The 19822-nt window shown below is 42.4% G+C and overlaps 1 protein-coding gene across 1 annotated transcript in view; it reads right to left on the bottom strand.

Annotated features, from left to right (window-relative positions):
* Positions 1-1138: 1138 nt before the first annotated feature.
* Positions 1139-19822, bottom strand: part of LOC309702799 (uncharacterized protein) — a 188312-nt gene continuing 169628 nt past the window's right edge. Inside the window, exon 2 of the mRNA XM_082527427.1 lies at positions 1139-3771. Within this exon, the coding sequence (XP_082383553.1) occupies positions 1900-3552 (1653 nt within the window). The 5' untranslated portion in view covers positions 3553-3771 and the 3' untranslated portion in view covers positions 1139-1899. The remainder of the gene's footprint in view (positions 3772-19822) is intronic.

The following is a 19822-nucleotide window of genomic DNA, read 5'->3' as shown; positions in this document are numbered from 1 at the left end:
TAAGGAAGCCCAGGACCCGCCTCAGATCACCCACCGTCTGCGGTGACTTGGTCTTCAGGGCCAAGACAGCCTCCAGATCCTTTGGGTCAATCCTGACGCCCTCAGCGCTAACTAAGCGCCCCACGTAACGAACTTCTGCTTTAAAAAGCTCACACTTCTCAGGCCGCAGCTTCACACCGTGGACCTGTAGGACCTGAAGAACTTTGCGGACCACCTCGACATGGGCTTCAAAAGACTGTGAGTAACAGAGGATGTCGTCAAGGTATGGTACGCAACAGTCATCCCTCAGCGAACCTAAGATCTCTTCCATACTTCTCTGGAAGGCGGCGGGTGCATTAGTGAGCCCAAACGGGATTCTCACCCATTCGTATAGGCCCCAGGGTGTGGTGAAGGCGGTGAGATGGCGGGAGCCTTCATCCACAAACCCCTGGTGGTAAGCCTTGCCTTGATCAAGGATGCTGAACCAGGAGTATCCCCCTAAGGTGTCAAGCAGGTCGCGTATCCGAGGTAGTGGGTGTCGGTCCGGAACAGTTTTCTGGTTCAATAGACGGTAGTCTATGCAAAGACGGAGTGAACCGTCTTTCTTCCGTACACACACGATGGGAGCAGCATAAGAGGACTTGGATCTTACTATCCATCCCTTCACCAGGAGGTCTTGCACGTACTCTTTAACCTCCCGTAGCAGCGGCTTAGGTATGGAAGTATATGCTCTCTGCACTGGTATGTCATCCTTTAGGTTTATCACCATTTTCAGATCAGGATTACAACCAATATCATTCCCATCCCTCGCAAAGGCCCTGCACTCGTCGAACAACATTCTCTCCACAATCTCTTTTTGTTCCTCCTCCAAATGTTCAAGGTTCACTGGCGGATGCCATGACGTTGGGAGAGGTTCAGCTGGCTCCACCGTTACCTCGCGAACTGTTACGGTAGGTTGGGACTCGTTTGGGGCCTCGGCCTCCACAATACGTTCAACCGGCTGTAGGGTGCCCAGGGCAGTCTTCCTCGTCAAGGTGATATCATGTTTGGTGTCGTTACTCAGTGCAATGGCGACGTACGGCTTAGCTGGATTCTGTATTTCAACTAACCCCGTCCAAACATCCAACTGCTCTAGGGCCTGATTAACCTCATCAGCCTCAAACAGCACCAAACAATCAGGTGGATTCATGAATGATGGAACCCGGCACTTTACCCAGGTGACCTGTCCAGCAGGGATAATCACATCCCTTTCACCTGTTCTCAAGCGCCCTTGCTTCATGTTTGGCTCTGCTGTCTGGATGAAGCTTACGACCACCTCAGCTTTCTCAGGGGGAAGACAGATGGCATTGCACAGCAAGGTAACAAGAGTAGGTATCAACCGCTCTGGTTGCCCCTCAATGATCTGTTCCAAGACATTGAAACCGATCAATGGTTTGTCCATTGGCAAAGTACTGACGAGGACCGGAGTACTGACGGAGAGGCTGGGGTCTTCACCCCCCGGTAAGTTGATCATGATGGGTACCCAGCCATCAAATGGTATGGTTTCCCCATTGACTGCGCACACTTTCAACTCATCAATTTCCTCGATGATCTCTGACAGAGGTCGCATGACTAAGTCAGGCAAGTATCTGTCTTTCCAATCTCGACTTATGATGCTAACTTGAGCACCTGTGTCAAGTAGTGCTTTCACTGCTAAGCCATTCAAATTACACTGTATGAGAGCTTTCTTACCGATTAGCTTAGCAACTGCCCCACGTTTAGTGTGGGGTGTCATAACACCAGACGTAGCGAGTGCCTCACCCTGCTGCCGGTTAACTCCTGATGTGACTGGTGAGGGGAGACTGGGTTTGCTACTGTTAAGGCTAGGTTGGGTCCTCACCTCCCTTAAGCGCTCACTGTGGGGCTCTCTTTTGGACTCGGTCACTGGGCGCCCCGCTGCAGAGACCGGTTCACGTTTCCCTGGTTCTTAGATTTTTTTAAGCAGCCAACCGCCCTGTGACCCTCTTCCCCACAGATGAAGCAATGGCAACAATCTGGACGGTTCTGTTCAACACAGTTTGGACACCCAAAGGTTTTGTCTTTTCTGTTTCTTGACCTGTTTTGTGAGTATGGGTTCGCTAGGTCTGAGGCTCGTGCTAGAGTCTGTTGTCTCATTGCCTCCACCAGCCCAGCGAGCTCATTAACTTTAGCTGTGAGTTCTTTAATCGGGTCAGTCTTAGTTATGTCAACTGGTCGGTCTTGCTTACTACATTCCTGGATGGTGTTGAGCTCAGACTGAGCACTATGTGCGTTAGTTGTGTTCTGTCGACGGGACGAGCCTATTCTCTTTTGCCTCTCACTTTCCTCACTAGTGATTCTCATTATGTGGCGCAAAATTGTTTCATCACTCACCTCTCCGCTTGACAACAGAGGTTTTAACTCTCGCCTAATGTCACTGTGCTTATACCCAAGCCCCTGGTAGACTGAGTGCAAGAAAACATCCTGAACAGTAGCTGGACTGTACTTTATGCCTGCATCAGACATTTTGGATGTGAAGAGGACCCGCTGCTTCAACCCTATCACCCGGTAGAGAAACTGCTGTGGTGTCTCACTCTCGTCTTGTCTGGCACACATTAATTCCTGAAAGAGTTCTGTACTATTTTTCTCTCTCAGGTGGGCCTGGAGGAACCCCTTCAGTTCAAGTACAGTCAAATCGTCTTTATTGATTAGCATATCTTTAAAAGTTCCAGGCTTTATTATCCTGAGCACTCCACGAACTATCTCTGCGTCAGGGAAGCCTTCTCTAATCCCCTCATCCATCTGTTTGCAAATGTTGTTGTAGCTAATGTCGGATGAATGGTCACCAACTTGACCCCCTTGTACTCTAAATTCTCTTCTCTGGAGATAAGAGAGGTCTCTCAGAGAGATCATCCCCTCACGAGTGGGCTGGGCCCGTGACTGCCCGGGTGGGTTGGGTTGAAATGGGTCGCTCTGTGTTAGGTTAGCTTGAACTAGCAAACCTGTTGGCTGTCGAGGTGACTGTTCAGTGGGGACCATTACACTTTGTCTCAGTTTTTTACCAAGCGCCTCATAGCTATTTAACATCTCCTGCAGCTCAGTGTTAGTGATATCAGAGATAGAGCTAGCTAGGCCAGTAAGACTAGTTGTACCTGCAACTGGCGGCCGGTTAACCATGTTAGCTATCGTGGTCACCGGAACAGGTTGCGTAGGACTATCACCCATGCCACTTGAGGGGTGAGCTGGTTGCAGAGTTTGTGTAAGTGTCTGTGTAACAGGTGAATCTGCGTACACACTATCATCACATACTTGTCGATTTTCAATCACATCATCAATGAAGTCCTTTAACATTAACAAGTCCACCATCCCACCATCTTCTGCCTCAAGCAGTGGCTTACTGTACATGAAAGAACTGATGTGGTCAAAGCAGCCCTCCTGGTCTGTTGCGTCGAGCTCTGGCTGACCCGGGTCCGCTGGACCCACCTTCTTAGCGATCTTGTAGAGTTCTCCCACTGACAGGGTGAGTAGGCTTCTCCTAATGTCCCACACTAGGCTCTTCCTCCCTCCCTCGGCCATGGCTGCAACTCCTTGCTGTCCCTCTCAATGGGCCACTCAGCACGACGATGGATCAGTCTCGGCTCCAACTCTCAGCTCGCTCAGCCAGCATCAGCTCGCGTCCTGGTCCCAGATGTCATTTATGGATCAGCCCCGACCACAAGGTGGCGCCGATCCCGGACGAGCCCCCAAGATTTGTTACGGGTCCCAAGGATGAAGACCACGATGACAATATGTTACCTGTAAAAGCAGGTGAAGAGCGGAGTAAGGAAGACACGATGCGTCTCTGCTTTCCTCCAGAACGTGTCTGAGTCTGATTTATTTCACACAAATAAATGCTATAAAACACTAAACATGAGCTTTCAATATACTGTTCAGCTGGTTTCTCATTCACATCAATTACATTTACTTATTTCACAACATCAGTGAAATATACTCTTTTTAACTGGTTCAGTTTCTTAAGTTCACACTTCTTTCCATAACAACTACATTCTTTTATCATATCAATAAACACATCACATTGTCTTCTGCAGTGTCTTACTGGCTAAACAGTTATATTCAATAACAGCATTGGTAAATACATTACATTTGTTCCCTCCAGTAATTTACTGGCAAAATCACTATTTAGTGCATCATGAAACACAGCTTGTTTAATTAACCCGTGAATGCCTCTGTTAGCTACACAGAGTTGCTCAGAGTGCTTGTGTTACACTAGCTAATCTACTCAGTCACTTTCAACATAACTATTAACATTCACATCTCACAGAACTGATTCGATTGGAGCATTACAACACGTTTGCACCGAGCATAGGAGCGCACTGACTCTGCTTCACGAGCGCTCCACCTAACGAGCGGGCTCGCGGTGCGGTCGCACGGGACACTCCTCTGGTTTTCTCCCGCGTTTACATGTAATTAACTCGGGCGGACCGCCTTAACTCTCTCATTCACGTTAACGTGGGTAACCATGGTAACAATAAACAACATTTTCGGTGCGAGCACCATTTACCGACCTGTAAAAGCAGGTGAAGAGCGGAGTAAGGAAGACACGATGCGTCTCTGCTTTCCTCCAGAACGTGTCTGAGGAAGCAGCGGAAGGTGGGCTCCACTTACTGCACCCCCAAACCCCGGAGCAAGCACCAAAGTTCCGCCCTCACTGCTTTCTAACATAAAATGAATCCCTATTACATGGATTTTCTATCCTCTTAAAGAACTGAAGATAAATACATATAGCAATGAAAAATGTCCCGTTACATGAGTGTTTTACACAAAATAACATTAATGTGGTCATTCCCTCACAGGGGTGCCACACCAGCAGGAGGAAAAAACACTTCTCCTTTCTTTTTTTGAGATTTAAGAGAATATCATGCAGCAGGATCTTGAGGCTGAAAACAAATGAGATGGGGGACTTTTTGATTCCCTCCAGAAGTGAATGTGTCAGTTTCATATATAATAATTAAAATGCATAAAACCAATACATTTACAGTGGGGCAAAAAAGTATTTAGTCAGCCACCGATTGTGCAAGTTCCCCCACTTAAAATGATGACAGAGGTCAGTAATTTGCACCAGAGGTACACTTCAACTGTGAGAGACAGAATGTGAAAAAAAAATCCATGAATTCACATGGTAGGATTTGTAAAGAATTTATTCGTAAATTAGGGGGGAAAATAAGTATTTGGTCACCTCAAACAAGGAAAATCTCTGGCTCTCACAGACCTGTAACGTCTCCTGTAAGAAGCTTTTCTGTCCCCCATTCGTTACCTGTATGAATGGCACCTGTTTGAACTCATCATCTGTATAAAAGACACCTGTCCACAGCCTCAAACAGTCAGACTCCAAACTCCGCCATGGCCAAGACCAAAGAGCTTTCGAAGGACACCAGGAAAAGTATTGTAGACCTGCACCAGACTGGGAAGAGTGAATCTACAATAGGCAAGCAGCTTGGTGTGAAAAAATCAACTGTGGGAGCAATCATCAGAAAATGGAAGACATACAAGACCACTGATAATCTCCCTCGATCTGGGGCTCCACGCAAGATCTCATCCCGTGGGGTCAAAATGATCATGAGAACGGTGAGCAAAGATCCCAGAACCACACGGGGGGACCTGGTGAATGACCTGCAGAGAGCTGGGACCAAAGTAACAAAGGTCACCATCAGTAACACACTACAACGGCAGGGAATCAAATCCCGCAGTGCCAGACGTGTTCCGCTGCTGAAGCCAGTGCATGTCCAGGCCCGTCTGAAGTTTGCCAGAGAGCACATGGATGATACAGCAGAGGATTGGGAGAATGTCATGTGGTCAGATGAAACCAAAGTAGAACTTTTTGGTATAAACTCAACTCATCGTGTTTGGAGGAAGAAGAATACTGAGTTGCATCCCAAGAACACCATACCTACTGTGAAGCATGGGGGTGGAAACATCATGCTATGGGGCTGTTTTTCTGCCAAGGGGACAGGACGACTGATCCGTGTTAAGGACAGAATGAATGGGGCCATGTATCGTGAGATTTTGAGCCAAAACCTCCTTCCATCAGTGAGAACTTTGAAGATGAAACGAGGCTGGGTCTTCCAACATGACAATGATCCAAAACACACCGCCCGGGCAACAAAGGAGTGGCTCCGTAAGAAGCATCTGAAAGTCCTGGAGTGGCCTAGCCAGTCTCCAGACCTCAACCCCATAGAAAATCTGTGGCGGGAGTTGAAAGTCCGTGTTGCTCGGCGACAGCCCCAAAACATCACTGCTCTCGAGAAGATCTGCATGGAGGAATGGGCCAAAATACCAGCTACTGTGTGTGCAAACCTGGGGCCCGTTCTTCGTACGTCGCTCACTACATCCAAGATCAAATGACACATCCAAGACCAAACCATCGCGCTAACCGTGAGCTCGCTAATCCGGTTCCCCGAACACACCTGTTGTTGACGATTAGTACAGCTGGACGCAGTAATGTGACATCACTGGGTGTCGTAAAAGGGGCTACGCATCGATAGTAGAAACATTGATCGGCAACCCGCTGATTGGTCGGCGAAAATGTCGAAGGGGCGTGCTCGGTATTTTCCGGCAGCAGAGCAAGAACTCTTGATTGAGGGATTTCAGGAGTTTCAGAGTTTAATTAAAACGCAAGGGAACACTGCAAAGGCTGCAAAAGCAAGGAGAGAGGGCTGGCAGGAAGTTGCTGACAAATTAAACTCGTAAGTAATTCAATAATAACAATAATAATGGAGTGGGTTTATATAGCGCTTTTCAAGGCACCCAAAGCGCATGACAATACCACTATTCAGTCACTTTATTATTTATTCATAGATTTATTATATTACACTATATTATCCAATATTATATTACATTATATTATATTGTTATATTATATCCCCTTTCACATTAGAGCCACAACAGGACCCACTAGAACATGGGAACAAGTAAAAGTGGAATATAAGAATATTCTACAGAATGGTAATATTTATCACTTATATTGCTTTTCGTCTCTTGGAAAGAGACCCTGAAATAATCTATTTGTTTGTTCATAACAGCAACCAAGAAAAGGGCAGAGCAAAAAAAAGACAGGTGGTGGTCCTGCACCCCCTCGTCAACAAGTTGGTTAAGTAAATAATATCCTCACGGGAATATCGATATCTCTCAATGAGCACACTGTCGCGCTGAGCTAAAGGATCCTGTCTGTCCTGCAATATACGCTGGATTCTGAGGACTCTCCTTATCAATCTTGCACCTTCCGCAATGGGTGGCTCGCGTATACGGACAGGACATGGCTGCGACAGACTTCCCAAATCCACCTTCGCTTTTATAGCCGTGGTCTCTCATCTTGATTACACGAAGTGATTTGCAATTACTACTCTGAAATATGAATTACATCTGTAATAATCACATACATGTAATAGAATGTTAATAGTACATTTCCCTTTTTTAGGAAATGACCTGTATGTATCTGTGTGACATCAATAAAAGGATCAAGTGCTGCATTATCTTTAGTTACATTGATGTTATTTATTTATGGTGAAACAGTGGTGGAATATCGCTGTTGCTTTCGTATAAATGAAGCGGACATACCTGCGTGGCCGCGATCTAATCCTGTTTACATAAAGTAAACCTGCTCCCGAGCAGGTTTACGCTTACGGCTCTGTTGCTATGACAGCAAGTCCCGGATGAGTTTCGGGGAACCGAACGATCCAAGATCAGGCGAAATCGTCAACAATCAAATCCAGCTAACTTACTTAGCGAGGTACGAAGAACAGGCCCCTGGTAAAGACCTATAGTAAACGTTTGACCTCTGTTATTGCCAACAAAGGTTATGTTACAAAGTATTGAGTTGTATTTTTGTTATTGACCAAATACTTATTTTCCACCCTGATTTACGAATAAATTCTTTACAAATCCTATCATGTGGATTCATGGATTTTTTTTTCACATTCTGTCTCTAACAGTTGAAGTGTACCTCTGGTGCAAATTACTGACCTCTGTCATCATTTTAGGTGGGGGAACTTGCACAATTGGTGGCTGACTAAATACTTTTTTGCCCCACTGTACTGTAAGTTTTCTTTCTTTATCGTGTGACATTTTCTGCCAGTTGTCCCATATACTCCTACACATTAAAAGCTGATTCTTGCAAGAAGTGACTTTTCTGTCTCTAGGGGACCCCGTATATATTTATATATAAATGTATATAAATAAAACCACTTTTTTTTACATTAGTAATTCCTTTTGTGCATAATTTTATATTGTTTTCGATAATAAATTAAATAAAGCAAAAAAACAACCTAAAGAGCCAGTTGGAAGCCTAAAGAGTCAGCTCTTTTTAATGAGCCAAGCCGAAAGAGCCGGTTCTCTAAAAAGTGCAGGAATTCCCATCGCTATAACAGAGTAGTTAGCAAATAAGTACAATTGTATGATTTTTCTTAAGCAATTCTTACTGACAAATCTGGATTAGTGACTGAGAACTGTAAAGAATTTGACATAAAGAACATAGTCTTAAACCATAAAATACAATTTTAACTAGCATTTTTGTAAACAAACAAACTACTAAGTACAATGAAATACATGGAATCTTTTTTCAGTAGAATATCAGTATCTTTATCACCTGGCAATTGCACACAGTGAAGTAAACTGGGTGGAATAATTAGAATAGGTAATATGACCTTTTCTAATTTGCCTTACTACCGACTGATGGCTAGTAGTGCTTCACTAATTAGAATTAAAGAGTAATCTGATGAAGCACAACTGACTCAATCAAAACAAAGTTTGAAGTCAATACTATAATTTTATCAGAATTGCACTGGATGTAATAAATGAGGCCATTAATTCCAAATACAGTATGATGAATGCTGCTTGGATCAGTGACTTTGGGAGAAATAGCTTTTTCTAGCAGAACCACTAAAGAAGAGAACTAAATCTCTTTGACATTTAAAAGGACAGATTCTATTCTGTAACTGGCTCTATCACCTCATTGCCTGTGGCATCCTGATAAAAATCACTTAAGTCATTGATTAAAATGCAAGCAGGTTAATGCTAGAGGTGACTTTTCCCGCTTAGCATAATTTGCTTATTACACAGGCAAATAAACAAAACATTGATCACAGTGGTCTTTACAAAGAAAGTAGATTAGAAGGAAGAAACCAGGATTAGGTACATGTGTGCAGTCTCAAAACAGTCACAGTCTACTCTATGGGAATTATTGCTAACCATATTACACATATACAACCTAATGACTGTTTGCATGCTTATGAGTCTAACAAAGTAATAATTAGGTAATTGGAAATAACTGGGAGAAATATGAAAAAGCAACCTTTCTAGAGGCATGGTATTCAGTAATTTAAAAGAAAAAGATCTACAGATCACAGTGGAATTTGGTTTTTCATTAAAGCACCTAAAAATAATTTCCTGTAACTCAATATCAATCTTTTGTTTAAGCATTATTGTCAAAGAATCAGCACTATCACACTCACTGCCCATCTTAAAAGCTGAGCACCTGCTGACTAAAGCAATAATAACAACAACAACAACAATCTTTATTTAAAAACCTGCCAAAAACACTGTCAGGAACGCTTGCAACACATTTAACACACTGTCACAGTTTGTTCAAAAAAACTAATTGCCAGGGTCCAGTGGAAAACAGTTCAAAGATTTTAATGAATACCATTAAGCAAACAATAGGTGACTATTTGCAGTTATTCAAAGAGGAGATTTATTTAGAAGCAAAGAATCTCAAGTCTGTGTTTCTTCACAGGATGAGTTACTCCAAGGTTGACAAGCAGGTAAAGGTTTCTTGTTTTCACAGGTTACAGGGTTCAGGTAAGTTGATGCAGTCTTCACGGGTTTATTAACAGGTTTTCACAGTCTTTTCTTGGCAAGGAAGTAGGAGATTAACTGACTTCACAGATTTGAACTTTGATGAGTATTTCTATGTTAGAAACAGTATGACAGCTATGTTTCCCCAGAAGCCAGGCAGGCAGGCAGGCACGCCAGAGTAAACTCAGACGGTGTGGCTTAGCAATTCAGCAAGGACTGGGCAGGATAACTGGGGCTATATACTGTTAGTGATTATAGATGAACATCAGGTGTGTCAGTGGAATCTAGGGCAGCCACCCCTACAGGCAGAAGAAAAACAAAGCGAATGCAGGTCAGCACCTGAGAGGACGAGGAAGACCATGGCACGTATAGCCACATCGTCAGTAAGCTAATCTAAAAGAGACACTACTCCATAGTTCAGTGTTCCTTGTTCTTTCATCACTGTTCCTGTATATGTTTTGTCACTTTGCTCAGGAAAAAAAACAGAAGCAAACACTGAACTGTGTGAAGAATGAATTCTAAGCCATCTTTAACAGTAACAGGTTTGTTGAAGCATAACAACATGATTATCCTACTGAACCCCTGCAATCACTTGTTGAAATAATTATGTCAAAGGACTGTTAAAAGGAAAAGACAATACATCAGACTTTTAAAATGTGCTTACATCGTGCCTATCAGAGGATTGCCAATAAAAGTTAAATATCTGGAACAGAGATTTAAAAACCAAAATCTCCACAGAGGGTTGGAAATCAGAGAGACAGCGGGGGAGAGACTGAATATATTGTAATATCATCTATTGTGCAGAAGAATGACTTCCCCTTTTTATTTGATTGTCCAGCCCTGAATTAGAATAGATTTCTATTTATCTTTTTTCTTTCTTTGTATGTTTTCCCATTACTGTTTCAAAATCGATTGTAAATATCAATGGGTTGTATGAAGGGTTAAAGATTTTCATATAAAAAATGGGACACAGACTCTAGTGTTCCACCACCAAATCCATTTTGGCACTAGTTTAGTATAAACCAGGATGCCGTTCTTCAAAACTCTAGACACAAAATTCAAAAACGACTGCAAAAATATACAGAATTTTCAAATGTACACAGAGACAGGGCAGTAGTAAAGCAAACCGAGAAAAATGCGATGCTCACAGAAATATCTGGGGCTACAATCGAAGTACCACGACAACATGGGGCCAGTATGTTGTTTTATCAGAAGGTCGTGTGGCTAAACACAGAGCTTGTAGTATTCCTTGATGAGTTAACTCTGGATTCATCAAGACTAGAGCAGTTGCCATGACCTGTGTTATTGTGAGGGACACAGTCAGGTGTCACCATGCTCGATGGTTGGACAATAGCGCACAGTTAACCACCCACTAGACCCTGAGTCTACTATCCTTTCCTCAAAGATATATTGAGAATTGTTTCTCCACATGGAGGTGGAAAATGTTGTAATAGGCACCTGCTTCAACAAAGGACCTTTAACTAGCTCATGGATGAGGAACTCAGCAACATCACAGCAACCCACTGTCAGGGTGGGATTTATAGAAAGAACTTTGCCTCAAAAGTGTTGCAAATGTATACAATATCATCCACAAGTGTAAGCTAAGATTTACAAATGTGTACAGAGATTTGTATGTAACTTTTGAGGATTCACAAGCACATGCTTCAATCCACACACAAATATACAGCAATCTGATCACACGTGAAACTGTTTAACAAATGTGTACCTCGAAACCTGAATATATACTGATTAGTTACACACAATTTATTAAGTTCAGCTCACAAATCTGATTGTTCTACGGTTTGAAAACCTTTCTGTGGGTACAAATGTCTCAAACTACATGTACATCTCGCTCACTCACTTACAATACTTGTAAACAAATCGCCTCATACGCGCGGATCACCCTGCATCCCCACTTGAGGTTTTGAGCCCGATTTCCGTCTGCCAGCTCTGCTCAAATCCAAAAAATTACGCTGCTTTTAATTACAGTGTAAAACTGTGTATACATGCATTTGTGTTTTGTTTTTAAAGCTGACAGCTTTAAATTTTTCTCAATATCCCACATGCGCATGCGACATGATCTGTGGATTAAATTTTTGTTTACGCTTGTAGATCATATTGAACACATTTGCAACACTTTTGAGGCAAATGTCTCTCTGTATGTCTTCATTACAACTAAAGGTTCTTTCCAAGATGTCTGGAAAATGAGAACTTTCATTTTGATATGGAGGAGAGCTGGTGACTGAATCCACATGACATAGTTGACAAGTTTTTTTTTCCTTTTCTTGCTGTATTTTTGGGAAAAGAAAATGAAAGAAAAACTGAAAAAAAAATGTAGTTCCAGATCCAGCAAGCTCTATTCTCCTATTCTGAAGCACTAACCAGTTGAAAAGTGATGCCCCATGCGTGTCACGCAGTTGGGTCCTGACCAAGCATCAGTATGATATGAGATGGGAGTGAGAATGTGTTACATTAAGGAGACAGGCACAGACATGTGTCAGGCCAAGTCTGCTGAACTGTAGATGTCTCATTTTTCTTTGGCATGGATGGTCTGAATGCCTCCTTTCAGTTTTACAAATCAGACTGCAGTCATTACTAAAGCAAAAGGACATGACACCTGCCTCGATTTTCATCAATGAACTTGTGCCCTTAATTCTATTAGTTCAAAAGACCTTTCAGTGCTGGTGTGAAAGACTCTGGCAATGACTACATTTGTAATAGTATTAGGAAAAATATGAATTAAGAATAATATGAAAAGGCCAACACATGAACTTGACAAATGACATATCTCTGGGGTAAGATGTCTTTAAAAAATACAGAGGATGCAAGGAAGTCCAAGACAACATCACAGTCCAATATTGCATTACTTAAAAATTCTGAATAGTACTGATAGCATTGATTCAGTTATTTCATAATAAAGGAGCCCCTTCCAAATACAGAGTGTATAAATTAACATACTTTCAGATGTTTTGATGATCTTTAAGCCATAATTACCCAAATTTAAACAAAACAAAGCTCAAAGTATTTCACTTTACATATAATGAATATAGAGTTAAAGTTTGCCTTTTACAATTACATTACAAAAGTTAAACTTTTCATTATTTTCTACATATACACCGAAACAAGGGGGCCGATCGTGGCTCAAGAGTTGGGCGTTCGTCTTGTAATCGGAAGGTTGCCAGTTCGAGCCCCGGCTCCGACCGTCTCGGTCGTTGTGTCCTTGGGCAAGACACTTCACCTCTTGCCTACTGGTGGTGGTCAGAGGGGCCGGTGGCGCCAGTGTCCGTCAGCCTCGCCTCTGTCAGTGCGCCCCAGGGTGGCTGTGGCTACAATGTAGCTTGCCATCACCAGTGTGTGAATGGGTGGATGATTGTGTATAGTGTAAAGCGCTTTGGGGTCCTTAGGACCAAGTAAAGCGCTATACAAATACAGACCATTTACAAGCTACTTACCTTTTTTTTTTTTTTGGAAAACTGTGATGGCAAGCCACACATGGTAAGATCCACACCTCGCCACTAGTTTGCATCACTTAATTTTACTTTACAGTCACTACTTTACGTATATTTTACTTTTTGTCCAATATATTGATTTTTTTTTTTTCCGTCACACCTTACAATGTCTATATGGAGTTCACACATATCAACACTGCAAGGTCAAAGTTCTGTTTTATGTTATATTAATGCAGTGGTGTCCAACTCCAGGCCTCAGGCCTGCAGTTTTTAGATATCACCCTGGGTCAATACACCTGAATCAAATGATTAGTTCATTACCAGGCCTCTAGAGAACTTTGAGAGATGTTGAGGAGGTAATTGAGACATTTAGATGAGCTGTGTTGGATCAAGGACACATCTAAAAACCTGCAGGACACTGGCCCTTGAGGCCTGGAGTTGGACACCCCTTTCTTTTTTTGAATTACCTGGGGGTTTGGCTTCTCCTTCCTGGTTGGCAAAAGGTGTGGCAAAGGGCTGGGGGATCTGAAGTATTGCTGACAGCCTCATTGGACTGAACCACATGCTTCATTGCCTGGTGGGTTTTGGAGTTTGTTTAATTGTTAGCTGGTTATATGGCAGCCCTTTTGTTTTCCCCTTGTGTGTTATGTGGTTTAGCTAAGCTAGTACTTAACTTCCCTTATGTGTCATTTCAGCAGGTCAGTTTGGCTTACATTTGTTTGAGGCTTTGTTAGTTGTTATTTTGAGCTTAGTTTATTGAATTCCACCTCTTTTATTGGTCTGCCTGTTTAAATTTTTGGCTTTGGTACTTATCTTTCATATTTTGGGTCAATAAAACTCCATATTTTTGAGTTAAACACTTGTGTCCTCTATCCCTTACTGCTTGGTCCCTGAGAACAACCAAGGAAGAAAAGGGAACAGAAAATGCAGGTACCGTTTTGGTTTTTGAAGGGATGTGAAGGCTATAGTCCGCATTCAAAGTAATCTTTTGGCCAATCTTTCAAATAACTGTGTTCAGATGGAAACCTGCATTGACCTCTGAGGTCTTAAAATTTGCACTCAAACAAGATAAGACAACGCAAATAAATGAACATTTAAACAATGGCTATCTGTATAAGGTGTGTAATGCTAAGTTTAAATTGGAGAATTACAAGTCTTTGGCCTTGGTACCACAGTGGTCAAAATAGTTCTACATAGTTCACAATGAATCTGTTGTTTTTCAATGGGTTCAGACATAAAAGACACCAGCAGTAAAGATATTTCCAGCTTTTTTCTTACTTTTTTTCTTTTTGGTAAACATTAATGTAAAATTGCCATTACTATGATATTACTGTGTTTTCGAAATATAGCCTAACCTTTTTTTTCTGGGAAGTGGCAGACACATTTATCAGCCTGCCTGCCTTTAAGTCTGGTGGGAGGTGGGACTGTTCTCATAATGTAGAATACATTAATAGCAGTGACTATTTTTGAAGCATTTTTCACTGAGTGATTGATGTCGAGGAGTGCTGACTGAAAACAGTTTACTACAGTTATAGCATTTTTTTCCAGGTAGTGATGGGATGGAGAAGGATAATAGCTTTTCTTTGTTAAGTTTTACAGGATAGGGGGCGTATTTACAGCATGTATCATTGCATTCTTTGTCGTGTTACACAGACTATATTAAAACATATTAAAAATATATTAAATATTAAATAATATTAAAAATATATTTTTAAAAATTGATCAGTATGGAGGCCCTGCGACAGACTGGCGACCTGTCCAGGGTGTACCCTGCCTCTCGCCCTATGACAGCTGGGATAGGCTCCAGCGCCCCCCGCGACCCTGAAAAGGATAAGCGGAAGCGGATGGATGGATGGATGGATGGATGGATGGATGGATGGATGGATGATCAGTATGGAAAAATAAGTAAAGCTGCATCAAACAAAACGTTTTCCCACATAATGTATCCAGAAAGAAGATAAACAATTCAATACTTTACCTAAAAAAAAATGTATCATTATTATAAATATGAGGAGCCAAATGTATGTTTAGTATTTTTCTTAATACTACTGATTGTATATTGTTGTTTATATCACATTGTGACATATCTACTTCAGGTAATTTGAACAAAATGTGTTACGGTGATTGTGATAGCTTCAGATAATCTTTAGATAATATTCTTTTCCATCATACTCTTACAGCATCATCATTAAAACACAGGCGCCATCATTCTGTTGTTAAAATTGCCCCACTAATGAGCCTCTTTACTTCACTGCTTAAATGAATGAAAGAACCCACCAGCCTGATCAGTGTTCCTCTCTCATATAAAAAATACCACACACCACAAAACACCCACCTTACACAGATGCAGTCATTTTCAGTTGTTGGCTAGGTCATTGTATTGACAATGCTTTCCTTAGCCCCTTGCTCCAAACTTACTGCATCAATGATAAAAGGGTGTCTTGCTTCAAACTACATTGTAAAACAGAACAAACATACAGTAACAATAAATCATCATTCAAATCAAAGTCATACTTTGTTCTTAGCACATCATAATTGTTAGCTGAAAATATATGAAAAATCTATGAACCTTTTTTTATTATTTTGTTATATTTCGTTGGTGTTAAGCTATTTTTAAATGAGTTTTGTGTCACAGCACTGTGATATAGGAGAGCTTCATGACATTTGCCTTTTCCCCAACACCATAGCATGATAAATACAGACTAAACCATCACTGCTTCTGTTGCAGGACCCTAACAATGCCTGGGTAACTTGTGGATAGTAGAACAGAGTAGAACCTCTGTTAGAATTTCCTATCAATTTGTTATCCTGTGCTGAAATTAACAAATAATATGCTTTCACTGGTGACCGAGGCCAAACCGACTAGCCTCTTGTTCCAACTTTTACTCACTAATGAGTAAAGGTTTTGCATAGTTAGTAATTTACTCCACATTTATTTGATTTAACTGCTTCTAATGTGCATCAAATTATGTTTAATAAAATACCACTATATGCAAATGGAGATTTTATATTAGGTTTTCAGGGACAATCATCCAAATGCAGGTGATGCTTGTGTAAAGTTATGGTTAACAGAATATGTCTGTGAAGGTTCTCAGTCATCCAGGTCATCGTAGTCAAAGGAGCTTGCAAAGAAAAGCGTCTGGACTTCTTTAAGTTGCTTGAAGACGTTTCACCTCTCATCCGAGAAGCTTCTTCAGTTCTAAGGTCAAATGGTGGAGAGTCCCAGATATAAACCTAGTGGGAGTGACCCCCCACAGAGGGACAAAAGGACCCCCTGATGATCCTCTAATCGCCTGAGCCAAGGTGGGAAACTGGGCGTGGGTCCAAATCAGCCAGAGTTTCGGGTGTGTTCATTGTGAAACCTGGCCCCACCTTATCATGCAAATTCCTGAGGTCAGATGGCCCAGGATGTGAGTGGGCGTTAAGGCGTCTGGGAAGGGATCTCAAAACTGGATTATAGATGGCAGAGAGTTGGTGTCGTAAACCCCCGCCTCTGTTCAAAGATGGTCGCTCACAGTGGACATAGATGGCTTCTTTCACTCCTCTTTCAAACCATCTGTCCTCTCTGTCCAAAATGTGAACATTGGCATCCTCGAAAGAGTGTCCTTTATCCTTAAGATGCAGATGGACTGCTGAGTCTTGTCCTGTGGAGGTGGCTCTTCTGTGTTGTGCCATGCGCTTGTGAAGTGGCTGTTTGGTCTCTCCGACCAACTTCACACCCGATCAGATCTGCACACTGTTAGACCTCTGCCTCACCACTACATATTTCAAGTACAACGAAGGCTTTTACAGACAAAAACATGGCTGTGCCATGGGCTCCCCCGTGTCACCTATTGTAGCCAACCTTTACATGGAGGAAGTGGAAAGGAAGGCTCTTGGCTCTTTCAAAGGAAGAGTACCCAGCCACTGGTACAGATATGTGGACGACACCTGGGTCAAAATCAAGACACAAGAAGTGGAATCCTTCACTGCGCACATCAACGCTGTGGATAAAAATATCAAGTTCACCAGGGAAGACACAAAGGACAACTGTTTGCCTTTCCTGGACTGCGCTGTGCACATTGAAGAGAACGGCAAACTCAACATCGAAGTTCACCGGAAGCCCACACACACGACCAGTACCTCCTCTTTGACTCCCATCACCCTCTGGAACACAAACTTGGAGTAATCAGGACCCTACACCACCAGGCAGAACATGTTCCCTCTAAGCCTGAAGGGAAAAAGAAGGAACACACACATGTAAAGGAAGCACTCAAAACGTGCGGCTATCCTAAATGGGCGTTCTTAGAGTCAGCAAAGAGGCACAGAAAAGAAGATCAGACACCAGCGAGGGAGGACAGACGCAACAACATTGTCATCCCCTATGTAGCCGGCGTATCAGAGAAACTCAGAGTTTTCTCCAAGCATGACATCCCAGTGTATTTCAGACCCAGCAACACGCTCAGACAGAAACTGGTTCACCCGAAAGACAAAACGCCAAAACACAGACTTAACAATGTGGTGTATGCTGTACAGTGCAGCAAGGAATGCTCAGACCTCTACATCGGAGAGACCAAACAGCCACTTCACAAGCGCATGGCACAACACAGAAGAGCCACCTCCACAGGACAAGACTCAGCAGTCCATCTGCATCTTAAGGATAAAGGACACTCTTTCAAGGATGCCAATGTTCACATTTTGGACAGAGAGGACAGATGGTTTGAAAGAGGAGTGAAAGAAGCCATCTATGTCCACTGTGAGCGACCATCTTTGAACAGAGGCGGGGGTTTACGACACCAACTCTCTGCCATCTATAATCCAGTTTTGAGATCCCTTCCCAGACGCCTTAACGCCCACTCACATCCTGGGCCATCTGACCTCAGGAATTCGCATGATAAGGTGGGGCCAGGTTTCACAATGAACACACCCGAAACTCTGGCTGATTGGGACCCACACCCAGTTTCCCACCTTGGCTCAGGCGATTAGAGGATCATCAGGGGGTCCTTTTGTCCCTCTGTGGGGGGTCACTCCCACTAGGTTTATATCTGGGACTCTCCACCATTTGACCTTAGAACTGAAGAAGCTTCTCGGATGAGAGGTGAAACGTCTTCAAGCAACTTAAAGAAGTCCAGACGCTTTTCTTTGCAAGCTCCTTTGACTACGATGACCTGGATGACTGAGAACCTTCACAGACATATTCTGTTAACCATAACTTTACACAAGCATCACCTGCATTTGGATGATTGTCCCTGAAAACCTAATATAAAATCTCCATTTGCATATAGTGGTATTTTATTAAACATAATTTGATGCACATTAGAAGCAGTTAAATCAAATAAATGTGGAGTAAATTACTAACTATGCAAAACCTTTACTCATTAGTGAGTAAAAGTTGGAACAAGAGGCTAGTCGGTTTGGCTCCTTTGACTATGGTTAACAGAAGGCTTTTCAGGGAGTTTTTAGGACAACTGACAACAACAAATTACAATAGTCCCGCTTAGAACTAATGACTCTATTAAAAGACAATAAGAGATTTTGGTCCATCAAGCACATGGTAATCTGCTCTTACAGCTATGATTGGGGAAAAAAAATATGTGTGCTACATTTTAAATTTAAAAGTAGTAAAGAACCATTTACCAAAAGATTTCCTACTTGTAACCCGGGTTAAAAAGATGCATAAATAGTAAAAGATAAGTGAAATCTGAGAATATAAATATCAAAGAGTTCATTTATTTAAATTTTCTTGTATATTTAAAAAGGTAAGAGTTCATGTAAAATGATTAAAAACATGTTTGCATTGTTTAAAATAAGTTATCTTTCTTTTCTTGTGAATTGTTTGTGAGAACTGTAATTTCCTACGGGGGTAAGGTCTGTGAAGGTAACACAGGGTGGAGAAGGAAAAGGAAAAAAGAGACGAGAGCGCGAGAAGAGAGGGCGGTGGTGCGTGAGTTACACGGAGCATCCGGAGAAGTTAGCTTGTTTTTATGTACTAAGAGTAAGTGTGTTTTGACTTTTCGGACAGATAAGTCACAGTGTCGGTAGGCTAGTGACATAACACGTAAAGTTTCAGCGTGAGTCTGCTGGACTGTGTGCTTTGTTTCTTGCGGCCGTGCACGCATTAAGTTAAAGTGAGGCTAACCCAGCCGTTCGCTAATAAGGACTACTGTAGGCTGCCGTTTCACTGTAGTTGTGGAACGTAACAAGCTGCAGAGGATCGTTACCGAACTGGATAACGACGGACACACCCCAGATAGTCACTCTGAGTGCCCGCGTCACTCAGAGTACCTCTGGCAACGTGGGAAGCTAAAACAGGTAGCTTGTGGAGTACGTGGAGATCACGGACCTTCCTCATCTTTGTGCTACTGCATTCAGAGCGGAGTGTTTCTGACGGAGCTGAAGACAACTTGTTACCTGGATTAAGCTGGTGGGAATTGCACGTTTCACAAGGTACTGAGTTTATTTATTTATTTTTTGCTCGTTGAGTGAAGAACTTCCGGTTGGGAGATCGTTTTGGATTTATACTGGAGCAATACAGGCCTGCAACGTAGGGTTTATCTCTGCCGGCTTTA

The sequence above is a fragment of the Aulonocara stuartgranti genome (assembly GCF_965226115.1).
Source record: "Aulonocara stuartgranti genome assembly, chromosome: 1".
Taxonomy (NCBI): Eukaryota; Metazoa; Chordata; class Actinopteri; order Cichliformes; family Cichlidae; genus Aulonocara; species Aulonocara stuartgranti.
This window is presented reverse-complemented; position numbering and strand designations above follow the sequence as displayed.